Here is a 26,486-nt window from a genome sequence, read left to right on the forward strand (position 1 = left end):
GTTTGGTAGGATTCCCTAGATGCCGGCTGAGCTAAGGCCCAAAATCCACACCAAGGTACATGGCAAAAAAAGGCTGTTTTCAGTGGAAAAATGTGACGTGCCATGTTGTGTTTTGTGGCTTTTGCTGTTCCGGGTACTAGCACTAGCCATAGAAGTGAGGTATCATTTTTATCAGGAGACTTGGAGGAATGGTAGGTGGTAGGAAATTACTTGCTCCCTACAGATTGCAGAACTTTCTATCACAGTTTAAGGTTTGCAAGAGTTTCTGGGCAGGAAAACCTGGTGAAGCCACACAAGTCATTCTCCTAGGTGTCTAGTTTTAAAAAATGTACAGGATTGCTAGGGCTTCCTAAGTGCCGGCTGAGCTAGGGCCCAAAATCCACATCTAGGCACAGGTCACTACCTATGTCCAGCTACATAATGATAACTCCGAACCTGGGCCTGTTTGGTATCAAACATGTCGGAATCCTACCCCAATACTGTTGCCAGTATTGGTTGTATGATTCCATGCACTCTGGGGGCTCATTACAGGACCCCCAGCGTTGCTCCAACTAGTCTTCTGGGGTTTTCCAGGCAGAACGCGCTGCTGCTACCCGTCAGACAGGGCCTTCACTATTTGCCATTGTTCTTACTATTTGTTATTGCCTTCTATGTTAATCACTAACTTTTAATGTGTATATTTTGTGTTTACTTACCTTCTATTGGAGCATTGCCTAGTCAGTGTTTTAGTATTTGTGTAACTATAATAAAGAACCTTTATTTTTGTAACAGTGTGTGGTCATTTCATGTGTGTAAGTGCTTTGTGACTGTAGTGGTATTGTATAGGTTTTGCATGCCTCCTAGTTAAGTCTTGGCTGTTCATCCACACCTACCTCTGGAGAGCCCTGGCTTCCTAAACACTGCCTACACCTCACTAATAGGGGATACCTGGTCCTGGTGTAAGGTGATAACACCATAGGTACTCATCACACACCAGGCCAGCTTCCTACATTTACTCTGTCACAAACGGGATGGATATCTCATTCCCCGTATTACAATCTTCATAGGCTATAATGGGATTGTAATATGTTGGACAGGATATCCATCACATTTGTGACAAAGTAACCCCCTCTGCCAAACTCTAAATTAGGCTTTTAGTTTCTTTGTGAAAACATTGAAGGATCTGCATAAATGACCTATTGCTGAATTCAGAAATGTCTAGTTTTCAGATGTAGAAGCAAAGGAGCAGAGGGGCAGATGTAGTACTGGTGACAGGCTCCCTGTTGCAGCTTTGTTCTGCCTGGCTATGGCCCACAGGATGCAAGCCATTGTGTTCGGAAACTCTGACATGCCACTGTAAGCATCACATGTGTCTAATGTTGCTGCAGTGCATTTAAGGTCTTTCTAGACCATTATGTTTCACAAAAGGGAGTTACTGTTACAAATAATCTCTTTAAACAGACATGACTCCAATTATGATAAACGGTCACTCAAAGTAATTAGAGTGTCACACATAAAAACATGGCAAAAAAGCAATCTCAAAAGATCGCAGCTCTTTTTTCCTAAGGGTAGATACTATCTATAAAAGCAGCTAGTTTGAGTTCTTGATTAAATAAAATATAACACTTAAATAAAGGACTAAGGACCTCATTACAACCCTGGCGGTCAGAGACCGCCAGGGTTGAAGTGGCGATCGTACCGCCAACAGGCTGGCGGTACAATTCACCATATTTTGACCACGGTGGTAGCGCCGTGGTCACACCGCCGGGACCGGCGGTTTTCCGCCATGGTTGTCCCGGCGGCTGGGGATTTTGACTCCCCTTCCCACCAGCCTGTCCATGGCGGTAGATACTGCCATGGAAAGGCTGGTGGGAAAGGGAGTCACGGGGCCCCTGGCACAGCCCCGTCGCGATTTTCACTGGGGTGCGGCTGCACCCGCCGAACTACCACATTGCCGCCGGCTTCATTAGGAGCCGGCGGCAATGTTATGGCGACATCCCCGATGGGCCGGCGGGTGGAAACTCTGTTTCCACCCGCCGGCCCAGCAGGGATGTCCAAATGCAGCCGGCGGGTTTCCGGCCGCATGGACGGCCGTCTGGCAGTACAACCTTGGCGGTCAGCCTCGTCCGACCGCCAAGGTTGGAATGAGGGCCTAAGTGTCTCACACATGTTCCGTGTCTTTTGGTCCCAATATGCCTTTTTTATAGGAAGTAAACTAGGCCTTCTGATTTTTTTCTGGATGAAGCCAGAGTTCTTCCAGGCCTATTGTAGCCAGGGTGGTTGAGATGTGTTTAAACCAAGGCAGTTTCCAATGGTTTTGTAAATTCATGATGTCGATCAATACATCTTTATATGATTTAAGTTCCTCTTTTGCCCAAATGCGAATCCAGTATCTTATTGGAGCCAATGCAATATAGTCCTCAATTTTCCTCATTTTTAGGTCTATTCTTATTGTGTTTATCGGTGTGGCATTGCCTAGATAAAGTAATCTGCGTATGAATTTATTTTCAGTTACTTGTATTGGTGAAGTCTTTTTGAATCCCCAAATATCTGCGACGTATAGTGCTGCAGCCCTTGCTTTTGTTTTGTATGCAAGCATTGCAGAACTCACAGAGTGATTGCCTGTGGCTTTTGAAAATCTAAGTATGGCTCCAGCTTGTTGGGCCAGGGAGATGTTACTTTTATAGACTTGCGATTTCCATGTCAGGTTATCATCCAGCCTGCAGCCCAGGTAATCATAGGTCGCCACTTGGGCCAAAGGCTTTTTATTTACCCTAAAGGTCACTTGCATCTTCTGTTTTTGATTAGGAATCATGAACTTAGTTTTGCCCTCATTAATTGCCTTGTTCCTCAAGGCACAAAATGATTCAAAACCCTTTAGTAGATGGTGCATTGCTATCTCCGTTCTTATCAATAGTACAACGTAATCTGCAAATAGCAGGATAGGTATACTTTTGTTAGCTAGTTTCGGCACATCCAAGTTTAAGTTCCTCAGGTTTTGGCCTACTTCATTTATACAGCAATTAAATAGAGTTGGGGCCTTGTTTTACGCCTCGCTCGATTGGAATCTCTGCCGTATAATAATTTCTCTTACTGTATCTGACCCTGGCGGTATTTCCTGTATGCAGTAAGAATAACAGCCTTAAGATTTTTCCTGGTATTCCCATTTTCGACAGTAGCTGCCATAATGTTTGGCGATTCACGCTGTCAAATGCTGTTTGAAGATCCACAAAGACCAGGTGTAATGGTCAGTCCTTTAAGGTGACATATTTAACGCAAATCATGTTCAGCTTAAAGGGTTGATCTGTTGTGCTTTGACCCCTCCTGAAACCAGCTTGATGTAACAATAATAGAGCTCCATCCTCTAGCCACTGGTCTAGGCGCGACTGAATCAGTTTGGCGAAAACTTTTCCAACACTGTCAAGCAATGAGATTGGCCTGTAATTACACACCATATCCCGGGGCCCTTTTATGTGTATTGGAACAAAATATTGATTTCCTCCATGAAGTCGGGATTACCTCAAAGTGCCAAACACTGTTAAATAGGTGAGCTAGAGCAGGTAGCCATAACGTTAGTTGGTTACGATAGACGTCTGAGGGAATGCCATCTGGGCCTGCAGCCCTGTACGGCTTTTGGAGAAGGATAGCATGTTTAATTTATTTCTCACTGAATTCAAGCGGTAGCTCCATGGCGCGTGGAATATTTTATTTTGCATAGATTCCTTTGTCTTTATTATTGCACATGAGAGAAACTTCAAGTACGCCAGCTCAGGATGTGCTTTGTACAAAAACCTCTTCTGTTTGATGTAAGACAATTGTGTTGCTCCAAGTATAATAAGAATTTAGACCATATATATAATGCACTTGACAACTGACCTGCCTTTTAGTTCCCTAATGATATTGTCGTCAGGGTGAAGGGCACGAATGTTTACAAGTTTATGTTTAAAAAATATCACTTTTAATAAATGTCTCCCAATGCAGTCATATAATCCGATGCACTGAAGTGCCGAACTATATACTTATTTTGAAGAGACTTCATCGGATTTTTACATGTCGTTTCTTGCACGATTTACATGCGCGCATTTTCAGGGTTCATCTCGTGCAAGGGCTCCTACAGCCGAGCCAAACCCTTGGTTCGACCCTTCCCGTTAATTTTCTGGCTCACACATTTCCATTAAAAAGTTGATTATGTATTTTTTCTTTCTTGGTGCCTATCCACAACGCTTCAAAGGCAGCGGGTCTGGCTAAACGAATCCCTATGGTGAAATGAGGGAAGGCTTTGCACTGTAAAGTTTTCATCAATACTCTGCTTGTGGCTATAATTCGCTGCTTCTCTGCTGTATTTTTCTCCCAAGAGGAGTTTAAAAAGCTGTCATTGATAAAGCTACACTAAGAAAGGAACAGCAACAACATAAATGAACTGAGCTGCATGCAGTTAATTAAGTCTAAAGTCAGCAGGGACTGTTGAAATCCTAACTGAAATCGTACGTTACCAACTCACCCTGACGGATAGAGAAAGGAAAGCGCTACACAGAGAGCCAACCTTCCATTGCAAACTGTAACAAGGAATAAGTAGGCAATTGCTTGCTGCCAAATAACTCTACAACCGCTCCGGGGCTCGCTAAGCGATCCAACAGCCAAACAACTAGCAGATTTTATTCCAGCCAACCCCGCGGGAAGTGACATCGAACCAATCCTAGAGTACTGCAATTTTTCCACCTCTAGTAGAATATGTGATCACTTTTCCGATTGGTTAGGCTTCCCAGCATACATGCGCCGGGGCTCTGTTCGTTATAGCTAATTTGCATGCGCACCGATATGGTGACGTACAGCATACACAGAATCGCTCTATGTTACGTTCGTTACCTTGGTGATTGTGTACCGGAAGAAGATGCCCAGGTACGGTATACAACAACGAGTACTTTATTCTGAGCCAATGAGTGATACAAATAGGAATTAGGGGATGCATACAAGTCGGCCCCCTTCAAACTCCTAAGTGGGCCACTCACTCAGAGATAAAGATCTGCTTTCTTTTGACCTCCGTTAGCCTCTAGCTGATACTTTACAGTCCAGGTGCACTCGCAGGCAATCGCTTTGGATATTATTGTTTTTTCCCCTCTTCGCATTTTCTACATTCTATTGCCAGCTATTTGCGAAAAGTATTCGTCCCGATTTATTTTTAATGTCCCTCTTAGTAAGTCCCAAATGTTTGCATGCATGCTTGTTAATTGGAGACCCTCTAACCCCATTGTGCTGGCAAATCTCAAGTGATGTTTGTAAGAATGTACTCAAGGGTCGAAAATGTGTGTAATGGGTATACAATGAACATGAAAGGGACAGCACACCTGTACTTCACTGTCGTTTTCAAGTTCCCTCGGCGGTTCTGCGTTTTTTTTCCAAGTTTTCAGCTGGCCTTTTGCATACAGGTGGAACACTAGTGTCTAATATGTATTGCCGGTAATCTTTATTACTGTTAGTCCTACCCACCACTATCATTAAACAATGAGGCGAGACTCCACTTTCAGACAGAAGAAATGCAGGAGAGTTATTGGAATGCCCTACGCAACCATCTGCCTGCTACATATTGGTAGCATTTGGGCTTTAAGTGGGGTGGGTCTCATACCTGGATTAATTTAAAACGGACTTTGAAGCAGATTCCTTTTGACACTGTATTCATGTCATTAACCTTTCATGCAAAAATACTCCACTGGTTTCTGAACAATGTGTGTAAAAACATTAAGGTGATACATGTTACATCTTATATTTCATATGTTTTAATTCATCTTGCTCTTCCTGTAAGTGTTTATTTTCTAGAATGTTGTGTTTATTTATTTTTTCTCAGTCAGCATATTACTCTTGTCTAGTGCATTGTTAACCTCTTAGCTGCTGGGCCTTTTCCCCCCCAGTGCTGAGCCATTTTTTGGCTATTTGGGGTAGTTTGCGCTTAGGCCTTCATAACTTTTTGTCCACGTAAGCTATCCACGCCAAATTTGCGTCCTTTTTTTCCAACCTCCTAGGGATTCTAATGGTACCCAGAGTTTGTGGTTTCCCCTGGAGGAGACCAAGAAAATAGCCAAAATACAGTGAAAAATTAGTTTTTTCCAAAAAAAATGGGAAAGAAGGGCTGCCGAAGAAGGCTTGTGTTTTTTTCCCTGAAAATGCCATCAACAAAGGGTTTCTGGTGCTGAAATCACTATCTTCCCACCTTTCAGGAACGGGCAGACTTGAATCAGAAAACCACATTTTTCAACACAAATTTGGCATTTTACTGGGACATACCCCATTTTTACTATTTTTGGTGCTTTCAGCCTCCTTCCAGTTAGTGACAGGAATGGGTGTGAAACCAATGCTGGATCCCGGAAAGCTAAACATTTCTGAAAACTAGACAAAATTCTGAATTCAGCAAGGGGTCATTTGTGTAGATCCTACAAGGTTTTCCTACAGAAAATAACAGCTGAAATAAAAAAATATTGAAATTGAGCTCAAAACAACAGCCATTTTTCTTTATGTTTTCTCTGTAACTTTTTCCTGCAATGTCAGATTTCTGAAAGCAATATACTGTTTTGTCTGCTGGACTCTTCTGGTTGCGGGGATATAAAGGGCTTGTAGGTTCATCAAGAACCCTAGGTACCCAGAGCCAATAAATGAGCTGTACCCTGCAGTTGGTTTTCATTCTATACTGGGTATACAGCAATTCATTTGCTGAAATATGAAGAGTGAAAAATAGGTATCAAGAAAACCTTTGCATTTCCAAAATGGGCTCAAGATAAGGTTTTGAGGAGCAGTGGTTATTTGCACATCTCTGAATTCCGGGGTGCCCATACTAGCGTGTGAATTGCAGGGCATTTCTCAAATAGACGTCTTTTTTACATACTCTCCTATATTTGGAAGGAAAAAATGTAGAGAAAGATAAGGGGCAATAACACTTGTTTTGCTATTCTATGTTCCCCCAAGTCTCCCGATAAAAATGATACCTCACTTGTGTGTGTAGGCCTAGTGCCCGCGACAGGAAATGCCCCAAAACACAACGTGAACACATCCCATTTTTTTATAGAATACAGAGCTGTTTTTTGCAAAGTGCCTAGCCGTAGACTTTGGCCTCTAGCTCAGCCGGCACCTAGGGAAACCTACCAACCCTATGCATTTTTGAAAACTAGAGACCGAGGGGAATCCAAGATGGGGTGACTTGTGGGGCTCTGACCAGGTTCTGTTACCCAGAATCCTTTGCAAACCTCAAAATGTGGCTAAAAAAACACGTTTTCCTCTCATTTCGGTGACAGAAAGTTCTGGAATTTGAGAGGAGCCACAAATTTCCTTCCACCCAGCGTTCCCCCAAGTCTCCCGATAAAAATGATACCTCACTTGTGTGGGTCGGCCTAGCGCCCGTGACAGGAAATGCCCCAAAACACAACGTGGACACATCCCATTTTTTGACAGAATACAGAGCTGTTTTTTGCAAAGTGCCTACCTGTAGATTTTGGCCTCTAGCTCAGACGGCACATAGGGAAACCTACCAAACCTGTGCATTTTTGAAAACTAGAGAACTAGGGGAATCCAAGATGGGGTGACTTGTGGGGCTCTGACCAGGTTCTGTTACCCAGAATCCTTTGCAAACCTCAAAACGTGGCTAAAAAAACAAGTTTTCCTCACATTTCAGTAGCAGAAAGTTCTGGAATTTGAGAGGAGCCACAAATTTCCTTCCACCCAGCGTTCACCCAAGTCTCCCGATAAAAATGATACCTCACTTGTGTGGGTAGGCCTAGCGCCCGCAACAGGAAATGCCCCAAAACACAACGTGGACACATCCCATTTTTTGACAGAAAACAGAGCTGTTTTTTGCAAAGTGCCTACCTGTAGATTTTGGCCTTTAGCTCAGCCGGCACATAGGGAAACCTACCAAACCCGTGCATTTTTGAAAACTAGAGACCTAGGGGAATCCAAGATGGGGTGACTTGTGGGGCTCTGACCAGGTTCTGTTACCCAGAATCCTTTGCAAACCTCAAAACGTGGCTAAAAAAACACGTTTTCCTCTCATTTCGGTGACAGAAAGTTCTGGAATCTGAGAGGAGCCACAAATTTCCTTCCACCCAGCGTTCCCCCACGTCTCTCGATAAAAATGATACCTCACTTGTGTGGGTAGGCCTTGCGCCCGCTACAGGAAATGCCCCAAAACACAACGTGGACACATCCCATTTTTTGACAGAAAACAGAGCTGTTTTTTGCAAAGTGCCTACCTGTAGATTTTGGCCTCTAGCTCAGCCGGCACATAGGGAAACCTACCAAACCTGTGCATTTTTTAAAACTAGAGACCTAGGGGAATCCAAGATGGGGTGACTTGTGGGGCTCTGACCAGGTTCTGTTACTCAGAATCCTTTGCAAACCTCAAAACGTGGCTAAAAAAACACGTTTTCCTCACATTTCAGTGACAGAAAGTTCTGGAATCTGAGAGGAGCCACAAATTACCTTCCACCCAGCGTTCCCCCAAATCTCCCGATAAAAATGATACCTCACTTGTGTGGGTAGGCCTGGTGCCCGCAACAGGAATAGATCACACAACGGTCAATGTTGGTCCTTACATGAGGCAGCTGTTGACCCTGGGGTGATCCATTCCTGACGCAGGCACTAGGTGTAGGCACTCAAGTGGGGTAGTGTTTTTATCAGGACAGGTGAGGAGTCACTGGGTGGTAGGAATTTTGTGGATCCCAGCTTATTCCTGTAGTTTGTGTGACAGAAATGCGAGAAAAATAGAGTTTTTATTCAACATTTCAGCTTTGCAGGGTATTCTGGGTAAGAAAACTTTGGGGAATCCACACAAGTCACACCTCTGTGGACTCCCCCGAATGTCTAGTTTCCAGAAATGTTTGGGTTTAGTGTGTTTCTCTATACGGCGGCCGAACCCAGGACCAAAAACACAGGTGCCTGCCTTACAAAACCAGTTTGTTTTGCCATAGTTAATTTTGATGTCTCCACAGTACGATTTGGGTGGTGAAATTTGGGGCTGAACTAAATTGGGGAGCTCCCAAGAGAGCACTCTCTCTCTCTCTGCTTGCCGCCGCATTCACCTGCTCTCTGGGTTGGGCTAACCCACTATTACCCAGTTGCACAAACAGCTTGCGAAGGGACAGCAGGACTGTCCTCATCACCTCCCTCATAATGTACTGGAAGAGGAGTTATCGAATGGGACTCCTCTGACTGAAAAATCACTCCCAGAGTCTGTACCATTGTCCTATCCCTCAGATGCTGTCTCAGTATCTGATGTCTCAGTCTCTGATCCTATGTCAGAGCGGTCCTCTATAACCTGAGTGCAGGCAGCAGTCATCCATCAAGATGCCATCTCTGCTATTGGCTAAACTGTTGCTCTAAAACACTAGCCTGCGTAGACAGTCACAAAATCGATGGTGTGTGTGAGATACGTACAACAGTAGAGGCCACCTTACCTGCGCTTCTTCCCTCAATCAGCACGTTCTTTCAAGACACTCAAAAAACACCTTGTCACATACCATTCGTCACAGTCTTTAGCACCTCCTGCGCCCAGTCCAACAATCATTATTGGTGCTCCCACTCCCTCCTCCTCGGATTCCCTCATTACCACCCAGCAAAAGTGCCCTTCATCTCTCCATAGCCGCCCTCCACCCCGCACATACATTTCATTGGTATTATAGCGCAGTAATGGCTGACTTTACTAATGTACTCAGCTATTTACATAAAATACAGATTTGCTCTTTTCAGTAGGCATATAAATCTTCTGCGCTTCTTTATGGCACTAAAACTGCCACTAGACAAGTCTGACCCTTTTCCCCCCAAGGAAACCAAACACATATTGACAAACGTGATATATATATGACAGCCAACCACCTGAAACTCAACTCAAGCAAAACCGAAATAATCCTCTTTGGCCCACACAAAAACACCTGGGACCCATCATGGTGGCCCACCACGCTAGGCCCTGCACCCACCCCCGCCAACCACGCACGCAACCTCAGCATCATCCTAGACTCCTCCCTCTCGATGACCCAACAAATCAACGCTCTCACCTCCTCATGCTTCAACACACTCCGTATACTGAAAAAAACATTCAAATGGATCCCCACAGAGACCAGAAAAACTGTCACTCACGCACTCATCAGGAGCAGACTTGATTACGGAAACGCCCTCTACGCCGGCACCACTCTAAAACTCAAGCGCAAACTACACGCATCCAGAACTCAGCAGCATGACTCGTCCTCGACCTCCCCCGACACAAACACATCTCTCCACACCTCAAATCCCTCCACTGGCTCCCCATTGACAAAAGGATCACCTTCAAGATCCTCATCCTCGCACACAAATCACTCCACAACACAGGCCCTGCCTACCTCAACGAGAGTCACCTTCCACACCCCCACACGAAACCTCCGCTCAGCTGACCTCTCTCTCGCCTCTGTCCCCCGCATCAAACACACCACCACCGGGGGCAGATCCTTCTCCTACCTTGCACCCAAAACCTGGAACGCCCTCCCAACCCACCTTCGCAAGACCCAAAACCTACTTCTTTTCAGGAAGGGCCTCAAAACCTGGCTTTTCGATCAGTGATCCTCCCAGCCCCTTTCCCTCCCTCACGGGTGAGTAGTGCGCTTTATAAATCTCTTTGATTGATTGATTGATATATATAGATCTATCTCTATATATATATATATCTACATAGATATATCTATAGATATATCCATGTACATAGATATATCTACATAGATAGATATATATATATATATATATATATATATATAGATCTCTTTTTTTTAGTTGTTGTATGGTTTCCTTGGGGGCCAAAATGACCCCCAGGGATACCCTACAGCATCTAAAAACAAATTTGCCCCCACAGGCGACCGCCCCCCTGTCCTTTTATTTTATTTTGTATTTTTTATTTTGAAAAAAAAAAAAAAATCTCCTGGGAGGACGGTGGGGGGGGGGGGGGGGGGGGGCGCTATCGCACCACGCCCAGGGGGCACCTACTTTAAAAAAAAATAAAAAAATGCACCCGCGGGGGGGGGGGGGGTTTGGGGGTTTCTGCCCATTTTCCGAGGGGGCCGACCCCCCCAAGTGAAATCCCTGGCGTCTAGTGGTGATCGGGGGCCAGGAAACAGTTTCAGAAGGCCTCGTAAGAAAGGGGAGATTCTCTCCCCTTTCTTACGAGGCCTTTCCCGAACGTGGGGAAGGCCGTTTTCCCCATTGAAGCAGGAAGCGGCCGCAAGGCTGCTTCCTGCTTCGATGGGGAAAACAACTTTGTAACGTCAGCGTGCCTCGCGGCGCACTGACGTCACAAAGGGGCGGGTGGGGGATGGGGGGGAGACACAGAAGCTTCCTTGTCTCCCGGGGTTAGAAAAAAAAAAATAATAAAAAAGAAAGATTTATTAACACCCTCCCTGGTGTCGGCCACTGGGGAGGTAGTGCGGGCGTCGGCCAGTGGTCGACGCCCGCATTGAAGGGGTTAAAATGTGGTTTTTGGTTGGCAGTCAGGTTACCCTCTATCCAAGCAAGAACCCTCACTCTAGTCATGGTAAGTCACACACAGTCCAAATTATCCTGTGCCCACCCTCTGGTAGCTTGGCACGAGCAGTCAGGCTTAACTTAGAAGGCAATGTGTAAAGTATTTGTGCAATAAATCATACAATAACACCATATAGCACCACAAAAATACACCACACAGTGTTTAGAAAAATATAGAATATTTATCTGGATATTTGTAGATCAACACAATAAAAGATGCAATAAGAATTTGTAGAAATATCACTGAAAAGTGATATAAAGTGTCTTAAGTCTTTAAAAAGCAAACAAAGTCTCTTTTAAGCACAAAGTACCTGATTTGGAGTGGAAAATCTCCACAGAGGAGGAGATGCGTAAAAAAATGGTGTGTGCGTCGGTTTCGCCCCTTCACACACGGACTTGCATCGTTATTTTTCACGCGGGGAGACGTGCATCGTTCTGCGGGAAGAAAAATGGTGTGTGCATCGGTTTTGCCCCTTCAAGCACGGACTTGCGTCGTTATTTTTCACTCGGGGAAGACGTGCATCGTTTTCCGGCACGCGGGCCGACTCCTTCTATGGTTCGCGGGATTACCAGATGTCCCAGGGTCTGTGCGTGGATTCCTCGGCTTGTTATCCGGCTGCACGTCGTTCCGGGAGCTGTGCGTGGAATTTTCTTCCTCACAGCAGGTGTCGCGTCAATTTCCTCTCTGGAAGTCGGGCGGCGTTGTCCATGCGAGGCCGTGCGTTGAAGTTCCGGTCACACCGTAGGCGTCGCATCAAGCGGCGTCTTTCTAGATGGGCGTGCAGCGATTTTCTCACCGCGGAGCAAGTCTGTGCATCGAATATTTCGGCGCACGAGGAGTCCAAATGAAAAAGAGAAGTCTTTTTGGTCCTGAGACTTCAGGGAACAGGAGGCAAGCCCTTGGAGAGCACGTTTGCAGCCAGACAAGAGTTCAGCAAGGCAGCAGGCCTTTGTAGAAAGCAGACAGGTGAGTCCTTTGAGCAGCCAGGCAGTTCTTCTTGGCAGGATGCAGGTTCTGGTTCGGGTTTCTTCTCCAGCAAATGTCTGATGAGGTAGGGCAGATGCCCTGTTTTATACCCAGATGTGCCTTTGAAGTGGGGGAGACTTCAAAGAGTGGCTAAGAAGTGCACCAGGTCCCCTTTCAGTTCAATCCTGTCTGCCAGGGTCCCAGTAGGGTGTGTATCAGTCCTTTGTGTGAGAGCAGGCCCTCCACCCTCCCAGCCCAGGAAGACCCATTCAAAATGCAGATGTATACAAGTGAGGCTGAGTATCCTGTGTTTGGGGTGTGTCTGAGTGAATGCACAAGGAGCTGTCAACTAAACCTAGCCAGACGTGGATTGTAAGGCACAGAAAGATTTAAGTGCAGGGAAATGCTCACTTTCTAAAAGTGGCATTTCTAAAATAGTAATATTAAATCCAACTTCACCAGTCAGCACTATTTTGTATTACCATTCTGGCCATACTAAATATGACCTTCCTACTCCCTTCAGATCAGCAGCTGTCACTTCAACAATGTATGAGGGCAGCCCCAATGTTAGCCTATGATGGGAGCAGGCCTCACAGTAGTGTAAAAACGAATTTAGGAGTTTTACACTACCAGGACATGTAAACTACACAGGTACATGTCCTGCCTTTTACCCACACAGCACCCTGCTATAGGGGTTACCTAGGGCACACATTAGAGGTGACATGTGTAGAAAAAGGGGAGCTTTAGGCTTGGCAAGTACTTTTAAATGCCAAGTCGAAGTGGCAGTGAAATGCACACACAGGACTTGCAATGGCAGGCCTGGGACAAGGTAAAGGGGCTACTTGAGTGGCTGGCACAATCAATGCTGCAGGCCCACTAGTAGCATTTAATCTACAGGCCCTAGGCACATACAGTGCACATTACTAGGGACTTATAAGTAATTTAAATAGTCCAATTGGGTATGATCCAAAGTTACCATGTTTAAAGGGAGAGAGAGCATATGCACTTTAGCACTGGTTAGCAGTGGTAAAGTGCGCAGAGTCTAAAAGCCAGCAAAAACAGAGTCCAAAACGTGGAGGGAGGCAGGCAAAAAGTTAGGGGTGACCACCCTAAGGCATGTCAGGTCTAACATGTGTCCCCCCAGCTGAAAGTGGGGAGAGCTACCTGACCTCCTGGGAGCTCTCATCGCTAAGGTGGAAGTATCTGGAGAGACCATCAGCGTTGGCGTGGTCAACCCCTGGGCGATGCTCCACCGTAAAGTCCATCCCCTGTAGGGAAATAGACCCCCTTAAGAGTTTTGGATTCTCAGCCTTCATCTGCATGAGCCATCTGAGGGGCCTGTGGTCTGTCTGAACCCGGAAGTGAGTCCCAAACAGGTAGGGTCTAGCTTCTTCAGTGCCCAGACCACAGCAAATGCTTCTCACCTCAATAGCACTCCACCTTTGTTCACGTGGTAATAGTCTTCTGCTAATAAAGACTACTGGTTGGTCTGAGCCCTCCTCATTTAGCTGTGCTAGAACAGCCCTTATGCCATGCTCTGAAGCATCTGTCTGCACAATAAATTCCTGGGAGTAGTCAGGGGCCTTGAGCACGGGGGCTGTGCACATGGCTTCCTCCAGAGAATCAAAGCTTTCTGACAAGCCTCTGTCCAATTCACCAACCTAGGTTGTTTCTTGGAAGTGAGTTCTGTCATGGGGGACACAATGGTACTATAGCCCTTGGCGAATCTGCAGTAGTATCCAGTGAGGCCCAAAAAGGCTCTCACCTCTCTCTGTGTTCTAGGTGGTTGCCAGGCCTTGATAGTCTCAATCTTGACCTGGAGTGGCTGCACCTTGCCACCACCTACTAGGTGTCCCAAGTACACCACGGAACCCTGCCCAATCTGGCACTTACTAGCCTTGATAGTCAGGCCTGCCTGTTGCTGAGCCTGAAGCACCTCCTTGTGGTGGAGCAGGGGTTCTTCCCAGCTGGAACTGTAGACAGCTATGTCGTCCTGTTAAGCTGCACAGTAGGCATCTTTACCAGCTAGGACCCCGTTAACCAACCGTTGGAAGGTAGCGGGGGCATTTTTCAGCCCAAATGGCAACACCCGGAATTGGTAATGGCCATCAGGGGTGGAAAATGCTGATCTTTTTTTAGCCCCCTCAGTCAGGCCGATCTGCCAGTACCCTGAAGTAAGATCGAACGTACCCAGGAACTTGGCAGCGCCTAGTCTGTCAACGAGCTCATCAGCTGGGGGGATGGGGTGAGCATCAGTCTGGGTGGCTGAGTTGAGACCCTGGTAGTCCACACAGAACCAGAGTTCTGGCTTCGCACCTGGGGCAGTAGCCTTAGGAACCAATACCACAGGGCTGGCCCAGGGACTACTGGATTTCTCAATAACCCCTAAAGTCAACATCTTGGAGACCTCCTCCTTGATGCTGGCCTTCCCCTTATCCGACAACCTGTAAATTTTGTTCTTCACAGGGGGACTGTCACCTGTGTCAATGTCATGAACACAGAGGTGGGTCAGTCCAGGAGTAAGGGAGAACAGGGGGGAGAACTGCTCTAACAGTTCATAGCAGTCTCCTCTCTAGGTTAGGGTCAGGGAGTCAGAGAGAATGACACCCCCCCACTGACCCATCCCCTTCTCTGACAGGGAGGAGGTCGGGGAGAGGTTCACTCTCCTCTTTCATGCGCTTATCTGTGACCAGGAGCATACTGACCTCGGGGTCTTGAGGTCCACTAGGTAAGTGGCCTCCCCTTTATGCTCCTTGATCTCAAATGGGGCAGTCCTGCTGCCCTGGAGAGCCCTGGGCTCTACTGGCTCCATCACTTAAACTTTGTCTCCAGGTGAGAACTCAACCAGAGTGGCCTTCTGGTCATACCACTCCTTCATCACCTCTTGACTGGCCTCGAGGTTACTCTGGGCCTGCTTCCAGAAGCGTTGGGTTTGGTTGCGGAGGGCCAGCATTTAGCTGACCACATCCTGGGGAGGTGACTTGGGAGCTTTCTCCCAGCCCTCCTTAACAATGCTTAGGGGTCCCCTGACAGGGTGACCATAGAGAAGCTCAAAGGAGTCACCTGCTGCTTGGGCTGTGGCCTGTTGCCTCAGACCCTCAAGGGCGGGGCATTCCTTCTGCGCCTTGCAGAATGCTGCCCTGGTTGCCCCCCCCCTACTTGCAGCCAGCAAGTTCAGGTAGGTTACCCAGGTCAGCTATGTCCTCCCCAGTTGGCTCAGGGGCCTCATCCACCACAGTGGGAACATTTGAGGCGGGTTTTCCGCGCCTCTTGCCCTTCCTCTTTGCAGCTATCTGGGCCAGTTTTCCAGGCTCCAGACGCCCTTGACTCCCTTCCCGGGCAGCCATGGACCGTGTGGTCAAGCAGACCTACTCGGGTAACCCTAACATCTCCAGTTGGGATCTGAGCTCTACTTCTTTCCAAGCAGTATGCGCAAGATCATTGCCTAACAGACAATCTACAGGCATGGCAGGACTCACAGCTACTTTCAGAGTACCAGAGACCCCCCCCACTCAAAGGGAACCAGAGCCACCGGTAGGTGACTCTCACGATTGTCAGAGACTATGACCTGGTGGAAAGTATTAGGGACTATCTGCTCTGTTGACACCAGCTGACTCTTGATAGTAGTCATACTGGATCCTGTGTCACGCAGAGCCTCCACCTTTTGCCCATCAATGGTGACCCACTGCCTGTACTTGGAAGTATTGTGGGGCATGTGTGCTTTGGGCACCATTTCTCTTTCTCCCAGGGTCACTAGGGAAATCTCTACCTGCTCCCCAAAGCTATCTGGGTCCATCTCCCCCCGAGCGCTACACTAGTCAACCCAGGTGTCTGTCCGGTAGTGGACGGTGCCCTCTTGGAGCACTGGGGGTCGCCTTTATAGTGACCATCCTGGTAGCACTCCAGGCATTTGGGGGTTGGATTTCCCTGATTTATCATACGTTCCTGGCTTTTTCCCAAATCTGGAAAAGGAATGGTTGCCACCCCCTCCCTGGGAATTCTTTTGTGTGCCTTTTGAGAGTTCCTTATCTGTAAGTTTATCTCCCCCCTCTTTCTTCTGTTGGGAACCCTGACCACCTTTGTGGGTGTCCCCCCCAGGTACCTTTTTGGACACTCTGGTGCTAACCCAGAGGTCCGCCTCCTCAGCAAGCTTCCTGGGATCATTCAGCTTACTATCTACTAAGTACAAAGTAGTATTGAGCATATGCTCTCTCAGAATCAAGTCATATAACCCTTTATAATCATCTACTTTGTTGCCCCCACTCATCCATTCAGTGCCTTACTGGAAAAGTCAAAGAAATCTACCCATGTTTGTGTGGATTGTTTGGTGCTGTCCCTGAACCTCTGACGGTATCCCTCATGGGTCAGCCCAAACTTGGCAAGTAAAGTGGCTTTCTGAAGTGGGTATGTGTTTTTGATCAGGTTGATCCGATGTGAGAAGTGTGTCCCTCCCCAATGGCGGCACATAACCCCACATAGCTGTACCCCATTGCCCTTCAGGAACCTCATGAGCCCTTAGTGCAACTTCATAAGCAGCTAACCATTTATCTATGTCATCTCCCACCACAAAACTGGGCACCACATTTTTGGGTATACAAACCTTCTTTTCTCCAGCAGGTCCTGTCTGTATGCTGCCACCATTACTGCTGGATTCAGACTGTCTCGCCTTGATCTCCAGCTCCTTGAGACTCAGTTCATGAGCCAACAATAGTTTATTTTCAGCCAAAGCTCTCTCAGCTGCAGCTTCAGCTCTTTTAGCTTCCACCTGTTTGGCTGCTCTTTCAGCCTCAGCTTGTTTGGCTTCTCTCTCTGCCCTTCTTTTCTCCTGTTGGGCCTCAATTTTCAGTTTTGCCATTTGTAATTGGAACTCCCTTTCTTCTCTCCTTTCCTCTGCGGCCAGGCTTTGCTCAGAGACACTGCTCCCTGGTCTGGAAGGGGGCACAATTGCAGTGGTAACATTACCCACTGATGGCAATAAATCCTCTGAGAGGCCATTTTCTGGCTCCTCTTCCTCATCATCCTCCTCTAAATGGGCTTCTGCCCAGGCCCTCAGCGCCACTTGAAAGTCCTCCTTTTTCTAGGCCCCTTGGGTGGGTACTCTCATCACCCTGCAGAACCCTTTTAGCTGTTTGACAGTATATGTCTCCAAAAGGGCTAGGTCCAAATCTCCCACTTGAGACCCAGCCAGAGACATGTTGAGTGAGGATTTAGTTTTTGAAAATTGTCAGGAAAAACGAATTTGCAAAAAAGAGATAAAAATCAAGTTGACCTTCAACTGTGGGTAGGTAGTGAAATACTTAGCTACTGTATGTCACTGCACAAATACAAGTCCTTCCTCACTGCTGATCGCCAATGTTAGAAATGGGGTTTTTGGTTGGCAGTCAGGTTACCCTCTGTCCAAGCAAGAACCCTCACTCTAGTCAGGGTAAGTCACACACAATCCAAATTATCCTGTGCCCACCCTCTGGTAGCTTGGCACGAGCAGTCAGGTTTAACTTAGAAGGCAATGTGTAAAGTATTTGTGCAATAAATCATACAATAACACCATATAGAACCACAAAAATACACCACACAGTGTTTAGAAAAATATAGATTATTTATCTGGATATTTGTAGATCAACACAATAAAAGATGCAATAAGAATTTGTAGAAATATCACTGAAAAGTGACATAAAATGTCTTAAGTCTTTAAAAAGCAAACAAAGTCTCTTTCAAGCACAAAGTACCTGGTTTGGAGTGGAAAATCTCCACAGAGGGCCGCAGAGGAGGAGATGCGTGGAAAAATGGTGTGTGTGTCGGTTTTGGCCCTTCACACACGGACTTGCGTCGTTATTTTTCACTTGGGGAAGATGTGCGTAGTTTTTCGGGACGCGGGCTGACTCCTTCTATGGTTCGCGGGATTACCAGATGTCCCAGGGTCTGTGCGTGGATTCCTCTGCTTGCTATCCGGCTGCGCGTCGTTCCGGGAGGCTGTGCGTGGAATTTTCTTTCTCACGGCAGGCGTTGCGTCGATTTCCTCTCTGGAAGTCTGCCGGCGTTGTCCATGTGAGGCCGTGCGTCGAAGTTCTGGTCACACCGTAGGCGTCGCGTTGAGCGGCGTCTTTCTGGATCGGCGTGCACCGATTTTCTCACCGTGAAGCAAGCTGTGCGTTGAATTTTTCAGTGCACGAGGAGTCCAAATGAAAAAGAGAAGTCTTTTTGGTCCTGAGACTTCAGGGAACAGGAGGCAAGCTCTATCCAACCCCTTGGGAGAGCACTTTTGCAGCCAGACAAGAGTTCAGCAAGGCAGCAGGCCAACAGCAAGGCAGCAGTCCTTTGTAGAAAGCAGACAGGTGAGTCCTTTGAGCAGCCAGGCAGTTCTTCTTGGCAGGATGCAGGTTCTGGTTCAGGTTTCTTCTCCAGCAAGTGTCTGATGAGGTAGGGCAGAGGCCCTGTTTTATACCCAAATGTGCCTTTGAAGTGGGGGAGACTTCAAAGAGTGGCTAAGAAGTGCACCAGGTCCCCTTTCAGTTCAATCCTGACTGCCAGGGTCCCAGTGGGGGGTGTGGCAGTCCTTTGTGTGAGAGCAGGCCCTCCACCCTCCCAGCCCAGGAAGACCCACTCAAAATGCAAATGTATGCAAGTGAGGCTGAGTACCCTGTGTTTGGGGTGTGTCTGAGTGAATGCACAAGGAGCTGTCAACTAAACCTAGCCAGATGTGGATTGAAAGGCACAGAAAGATTTAAGTGCAGGGAAATGCTCACTTTCTAAAAGTAGCATTTCTAAAATAGTAATATTAAATCCAACTTCACCAGTCAGCAGGATTTTGTATTACCATTCTGGCCATACTAAATATGAGCTTCCTAATCCCTTCAGATCAGCGGCTGTCACTTCAACAATGTATGAGGGCAACCCCAATGTTAGCCTATGAAGGGAGCAGGCCTCACAGTAATGTAAAAACGAGTTTAGGAGTTTTACCACTACCAGGACATGTAAACTACACAGGTACATGTCCTGCCTTTTACCCACACAGCACCCTGCTGTAGGGGTTACCTAGGGCACACATTAGAGGTGACTTATGTGTAGAAAAAGGGGAGCTTTAGGCTTGGCAAGTACTTTTAAATGCCAAGTCGAAGTGGCAGTGAACTGCACACACAGGCCTTGCAACAGCAGATCTGGGACAAGGTAAAGGGGCTACTTGAGTGGGTGGCACAACCACTGCTGCAGGCCCACTAGTAGCATTTAATCTACAGGCCCTCGGCACATACAGTGCACATTACTAGGGACTTATAAGTAGTTTAAATAGTCCAATTGGGTATGATCCAAAGTTACCATGTTTAAAGGGAGAAAGCATATGGACTTTAGCACTGGTTAGCAGTGGTAAAGTGCGTAGAGTCTAAAAGCCAGCAAAAACAGAGTCCAAAACGTGGAGGGAGGCAGACAAAAAGTTAGGGGTGACCACCCTAAGGCATGTCCGGTCTAACATGCATAATTTGAATTGAGTCACATACAGGTGTTTATCACTGGGCACAATTGAGTCATACATGCAATGCAGATATGCCCCTACTATGTCTTTGTCGATTCTCAGACATAGTAAGTGAAAAGCGAAGCCATTTTAAGTACATGTGCTGAACACTGGTCATTACGAGTTCCCAGCTACATAATGGCTTCTCTGACATTAGGGATGTTTTGTATCAAACATCACGTTTTAATAAACCCTCAGTGATGGATTTATTAATACATGCACTCAGAGGGCACCTTAGAGGTGCCCCCTCAAATCCTACCAACTCCTAGCATGGGCACTGACTGGTCAAAACAAGTACAGCCACCTTAGACAAAGTTCTGGCCCTCTGAGGTGAGAGCCAATGCTCTTTAGGGCTCAGACCAAAGGCCTGCTCTGGGCAGAGATGTGACCTCCTTTCCCAGGCAGGATGGACTTTCAAGGGCAGGGAGCTTCAAAGGCCTTGCCGCCTTTGAAATAGGACCCTGGCCTCTCCAATTGTAGAGGCCGACCCAGTTCCTGATCCCACTTTTTGGCGACAGGACTGGTTGGAAAATTATTTAAATTCGGAGGAGTGCCCACTTCATGCCAGTCTCACCCCTAAGGTGGACGAGCTGAAGTGGGCACTACTTGTTAAATTCCTCCATCTTGTGTGGAAGGAATTAGGCCAATAGGGTTAGGGCTATGCTCACTTCCCAAAGCAAGTGGTCATAAGAAGGGTGTAGGCACCCTAAAGGGGAGTAGTCTATTGGTTACCACCTGGCACTCACTGTAATGCTCCTAAATTCAGTATTTAGGTGGCACCCTAGAACTCAGACTCCTGACGACCTAAGAGGAGTCAGACACTACGAAGACGCTTCAGCAGAGAAAACGAAAGACACCAACTGACTTGGCTCCAGCCCTACTGGCCTGTCTGCAGCCCTCAAAGAACCTGCACCAGAAGACTGCGTGTCTTGCAGCTCAGTGACCTCCAAAGCCTTGCCTTCGATGAAGACCAATAACTTATGTAGATAGCGGACCTGTCCAGAAGAAACCAACTTCAAAAAAGAAGTCTGCCTGAGGAACCGCAAAACCGCCTCTGGAACCATCCTCTACACCCAACACCCACGGCCCGAGTCCAAGTGACCCACTGGTCCCGTAAAGGTTACCAAGCGCATCTGAATAAGAGTCCATTATGGACTGACCCCTGCCGGATTCCACAACGATGCCTGCAGACTCAGTCCGAGTACTCCCCTTGACTGCGACCTGCCCAGTAAGCTGTTTCCGACGCCAAAGGACACCCCTGCACCCGGAAGCCCTGGGCCTTGGGGAGCTGGACCGTCGGTGTCCTTGCGACCATTGGCACCTCTATTTACCTGGGCATCTTTGGGTTGTCCTTACCCAGCCTTCTGGGCAGAGAATGCAGCCTGTTTCTGAAATTGATTTCCTCCATTAGATAACTTTGACCACCCAACGCTGTGTTGGCACTCTGCACTTGGCGCATCTTCATTCACCCCCAGTCTCTATTGCTTAACATTGGGCACCCGACTCTGAATTTAATCTATGCACCCGGCCGCCCCTATGCTGCTGTGGGTGCACTTTTGGTACTGCTTGGCGTTTTACTGAGCGACTGGAAGGTTTACAAGGTGGCTTATCATGGCAATCTAGATTGGAGTTGCTCTGAAAGTGGAGTCATTAAACATGTTATAAAGGGACATTGCATGTGAATACACTCAGCCAGATTTACGAAGCAGATATATGTGAAGATTGCAACGTTCCTTATTATTATAAATCATCAGTTCTCTCCGGAAGTTCACATGTGGTGAACGAAACGCGTTGGCTGCTTTCCATTGTAAGAGGAAAATAAAGGCTGTGTTGGATGCAACCTGCTTGGATGATTCAACTCTTTTGAAACTGTTGTTGGTGCCTCTCCAGTTGTATCATATGAACCTTGCCTGGTGTTGACCTAAAACCCCAAAGACTGGATTTGTAAGTCGTGTACCTACCTGCGAAACTGCAATCTTGTTTTCCTTCCATAGGTTAACATTGAAGACTGCACAGTGTCTATTTTTAAAACTGAAATGTATTTTTAATTCAAAAACTGCTTACCTTGTAACAAAGTTCTTTGGTTCAAAGCATATATAAAAGCAACTGTTATTTTTCTAATTTGGTCTTGGATTTATTCTTTGAGTGTGTGTCTCATGTATTGCCTGAGTGAGTACAACACATGCTCAATACTACTCCTTGATAAGCCTAACTGCTCGCCCACACTACCAAAAAAGAGCACTGGACCTATCTATTTCTGCCTCTGCAAGCCTTTGGGGTGCCACTGGCCCCTCTGTACAGGGTACTTCTTTTTAGTACACTATTTAGAAAGACAGTTTCCTATGTGGCCCCGTAGCTTGTGCCCTTTCACATAATACACACTTTTATACATTTTATTATTTTTTAGCACAACTTGCTTTCAGATTCTTGTTTTTGTATTTTATTCAGCTGCCTTTTCTGAGAAGGCATAGCTGTTTGTGTTGTACATTTTTATCAGCTCCCTTGTACACATTTCACTTTGTGCCCTGTTCAAGGCTGTCATGTACCATACACAATATTATTACTAGTATTGCCGCTCCAGGAGTTATGGAGTCAACCCTCAGTTCTAGACATATTATCACATCAGACCTGTCCATAGAACACAACATGTTTTGTTAGATAACCACCACATAGCCCTAGGGAGGGTAGAGGGCATTCCAGCCATGGCTGAGGATGTACACCATTTAATTGACAGCTTTGCTGATCCTGTCCCTGTCTTTCCAGCCAACCAGGAGTATTGCCAATAGACAACGGGTAGACCCTTTCCCGTGACCATAGCACTTTCCATACAATCCTCATGCTTGCAGATTGGTAACATATTTTGGGGTTGAGCTTCTTACCTTTAAACACTTTCAATATGGAGTTTATGATCTGATGAAGATGGTTTCATATTTTGTTTGTTTCTTTCTCAGTGATAACCTTTGGGATATAGCTGCAGCTGAAGTTCTGAAGGAGAATCTCGAAAACCAAGATGGTGATGGAGCTGAAATCTGGGAAAGATCCCTTTTCTTTATGGGAAATAAACAAGGGGTAAAGAAAACTGGATTGAATACTTTATCACATGATACCTGTATGTTCCTCTAGAGCGACTGTGATACAGTTCTTGTTAAAACATCTTGCAGTTTGTAGGCAGTGGATGTACATTTTCAGGTATTTTCAACTGTGGCTAGTTAACACATGGTTGATAAGTTCATACTTAATACAATATAATGCCCACATCTATGCCTTAAATCTGTTAGGTAAATAAGTTTTCTCACTTTTTGTAATGCCATGTTTGCTGGAGTTAGATTGTTAGGAATGTAGTTAAATAGTTGACACAATGCATGTAAATGGACATCACCTTGGTGGTAAGTAGAATTTGTCAGCTTTATGCAAAACCAAACTAGTGAGATTCTTTGCATACACAAACAGTAAAGATGAATGGGGATTTTTAACAAGTTGGTCTATACTTCCCTTTAGGACCCATACTTCCGGGTGCTTACCAAAAAGCACCATATCTGTGTGTTCTCACGTCTATATGACATTTAACCCTGGGTTGCGTGTGGCAACTCATTGAATGGACTCCCATTTACAATTTCCAGAGGAACCACAAAGGGTTGCTGTAGGAAGTTGGCTCTGTATATACTATCTCATAGTAAGAGATAGTGTGCACAGAGTCCAAGGGTTCCCCTTCGAGGTAAGATAGTGGCAAAATTAGATAATTCTAATGCTCTATTTTGTGGTAGTGTGGTCAAGCAGTAGGCTTATCAGGGGGTAGTGTTAAGCTTTTTTTGTACACACACAGGCAACAAATGAGGAACACACACTCAAAGACTTAACTCCAGGCCAGTAGTTTTTATATAGAAAAATATATTTTCTTTATTTTTAGAAACACAAGTTCAAGATTTGAAGTAAATACATAAAATGCAAGGTACTCCACATAGGTAAGTTAGGAACTTTGAATTAGAGCAATAACATATATTTTTTTTGTTAAAATGGCAAGCTAATTTAAAAGTAGACAGTGCAAAAATCAACAGTTCCTGGGGGAGCTAAGTATTGGTTAGATTGTGAGATAAGTAAGACACTTACAAGTCTCAGTTCCTGGGCACAGGTAGCCCACCGTTGGGGGGGTCAAGGCAACCCCAAAGTTACCACACCAGCAGCTCAGGGCCGGTCAGGTGCAGAGGTCAAAGAGGTGCCCAAAACACATAGGTGCCTATGGAGAACAGGGGTGCTCCGGTTCCAGGCTGCCAGCAGGTAAGTACCCACTTATTCGGGGGCAGACCAGGGGGGTTTTGTAGAGGACTGGGGGGGGACACAAGTAGGCACACAAAACACACCCTCAGTGGCACAGGGGTGGCTGGGTGCAGTGTGCAAAGCAGGCGTCGGGTCTTGTATTGGTTTCAATGGAGGGACCCGGGGGTCACTCTAGCGATGCAGGCAGGGCACAGGGGGGCTTCTCGGGCCAACCACCACCTGGGCTAAGCAGTGGGTCGCCTAGGGGTCACTCCTACACTGTAGTTCGGTTTCTTCTGGTCCTGGGGGCTGCGGGTGCAGTGCTTGGTCCAGGCGTCGGGTCCCTTGTTACAGGCAGTCGCGGTCAGGGGGAGCCTCTGGATTCTCTCTGCAGGCGTCACTGTGGGGGTCGTCTCGGGCTACTCACGGGGTCGCAGTCGCCGTGGAGTCTTCCCTGTGGTGTTGGTTCTCTGGATCTCGAGCCGGGGGCGTCGGGTGCAGAGTGTGAAGTCTCACGTTTCCGGCAGGAAGAGTGAGGTCTTTAAAGTTGTAGAAAAGTTGCAGGTTTGTTGCAGGTTGTTGAGCAGAGCCACTGCTCACAGGAGTTTCTTAGTCCTGGTGGTCAGGGCAGTCCTCTGAGGCTTCAGAGGTCGCTGGTCCCTGTTGGATGCTTCGCTGGTTGCAGGTTTTCGAGTCAGGAGACAGGCCGGTAGGGCTGGGGCCAAAGCAGTTGTCGTCATCCGTCGTCTCCTTAGGCTTGTAGGTCAGCAGTCCTTCTGGTTTCAGGTTGCAGGAATCTGATTTCCTGGGTTCTGGGGTGCCCCTAAATACTAAATTTAGGGGTGTATTTAGGTTTAGGAGGGCAGTAGCCAATAGCTACTGTCCTGGAGGGTGGCTACACCCTCTTTGTGCATCCTCCCTGAGGGGAGGGGGGCACATCCCTTATCCTATTGGGGGAATCCTCCAAAATTAAGATGGAGGATTTCTAAAGGCAGGGGTCACCTCAGCTCATGGCACCTTAGGGGCTGTCCTGACTGGTGGGTGACTCCTCCTTGTTTTCCTAATTATCTCCTCCAGCCTTGCCGCCAAAAGTGGGGGCAGTGGCCGGAGGGGCAGGCATCTCCACTAGCTGGGATGCCCTGTGGTGCTGTAACAAGGGGGGTGAGCCTTTGAGGCTCACCGCCAGGTGTTAAAGTTCCTGCAGGGGGAGGTGAGAAGCACCTCCACCCAGTACAGGCTTTGTTCCTGGCCACAGAGTGACAAAGGCACTCTCCCCATGTGGCCAGCAACTCGTCTGGTTGTGGCAGGCTGGCAGAAACTGGTCAGCCTAACACTAGAAGTCAGATTGGTATTCCGGGGGCATCTCTAAGATGCCCTCTGGGTGCATTTTACAATAAATTCCACACTGGCATCAGTGTGCATTTATTGTGCTGAGAAGTTTGATACCAAACTTTCGAGATTACAGTGTAGCCATTATGGAACTGTGGAGTTCGTGTGTGACAAACTCCCAGACCATATACTCTTATGGCTACCCTGCACTTACAATGTCTACGTTTTTGCTTAGACACTGTAGGGGCATAGTGCTCATACACATATGCCCTCGCCTGTGGTATAGTGCAACCTGCCTTAGGGCTGTAAGGCCTGCTAGGGGGGTGACTTACCTATGCCACAGGCAGTGTGAGGTTGACATGGCACTCTGACATGTGCCATGTCGACTTAGTTATTTTCTCCCCACCAGCACACACAAGCTGTGAGGCAGTGTGCATGTGCTGAGTGAGGGGTCCCCAGGGTGGCATAAGACATGCTGCAGCCCTTAGAGACCTTACAGTTTAGGGAAAGAACACTGGTGCTGGGGCCTGGTTAGCAGGGTCCCAGCACACTTTCAATCAAAACTTAGCATCAGCAAAGGCAAAAAGTCAGGGGGTAACCATGCCAAGAAGGCATTTCCTTCCAGTTGCCCCCATATTGGAATGTATTTCCCTCAATTATTGAATCACTAACCTAATTATATTGCCTATAATTGTAATAAATATCACATCCCCATGAGACTGGTGAATAAAAATGCATCACTATATGCAGATGATTTACTGTGCTGACACTAACCTGGTCACATGTCTCCCACAAATTCTGTTCACCGCTATGTTTAGAAATCAACAGAACCACCCCAAGTATTTCCCACTGATTGCCTCAAAAGAATTAATTGCACATTTTCCATTTGATGTATAGCCCATATGGTTTTTGATATTTTATGTACAGGTC

At 46.8% G+C, this 26,486-nt stretch overlaps 1 protein-coding gene across 2 annotated transcripts in view; it reads left to right on the forward strand.

The window, feature by feature from the left end:
* Nucleotides 1-4,745: 4,745 nt before the first annotated feature.
* The window catches only part of DYNC2LI1 (dynein cytoplasmic 2 light intermediate chain 1), a 271,075-nt gene continuing 249,334 nt past the window's right edge, over nt 4,746-26,486 (forward strand). For both annotated transcript variants that reach the window (XM_069233995.1, XM_069233996.1), the window contains exons 1-2: nt 4,746-4,878; nt 22,925-23,042. In XM_069233995.1, the coding sequence (XP_069090096.1) occupies nt 4,871-4,878; nt 22,925-23,042 (126 nt within the window). In that variant the 5' untranslated portion in view covers nt 4,746-4,870. The remainder of the gene's footprint in view (nt 4,879-22,924; nt 23,043-26,486) is intronic.

The sequence above is a fragment of the Pleurodeles waltl genome, chromosome 5 (genome assembly GCF_031143425.1).
Source record: "Pleurodeles waltl isolate 20211129_DDA chromosome 5, aPleWal1.hap1.20221129, whole genome shotgun sequence".
NCBI classification, from domain to species: Eukaryota; Metazoa; Chordata; class Amphibia; order Caudata; family Salamandridae; genus Pleurodeles; species Pleurodeles waltl.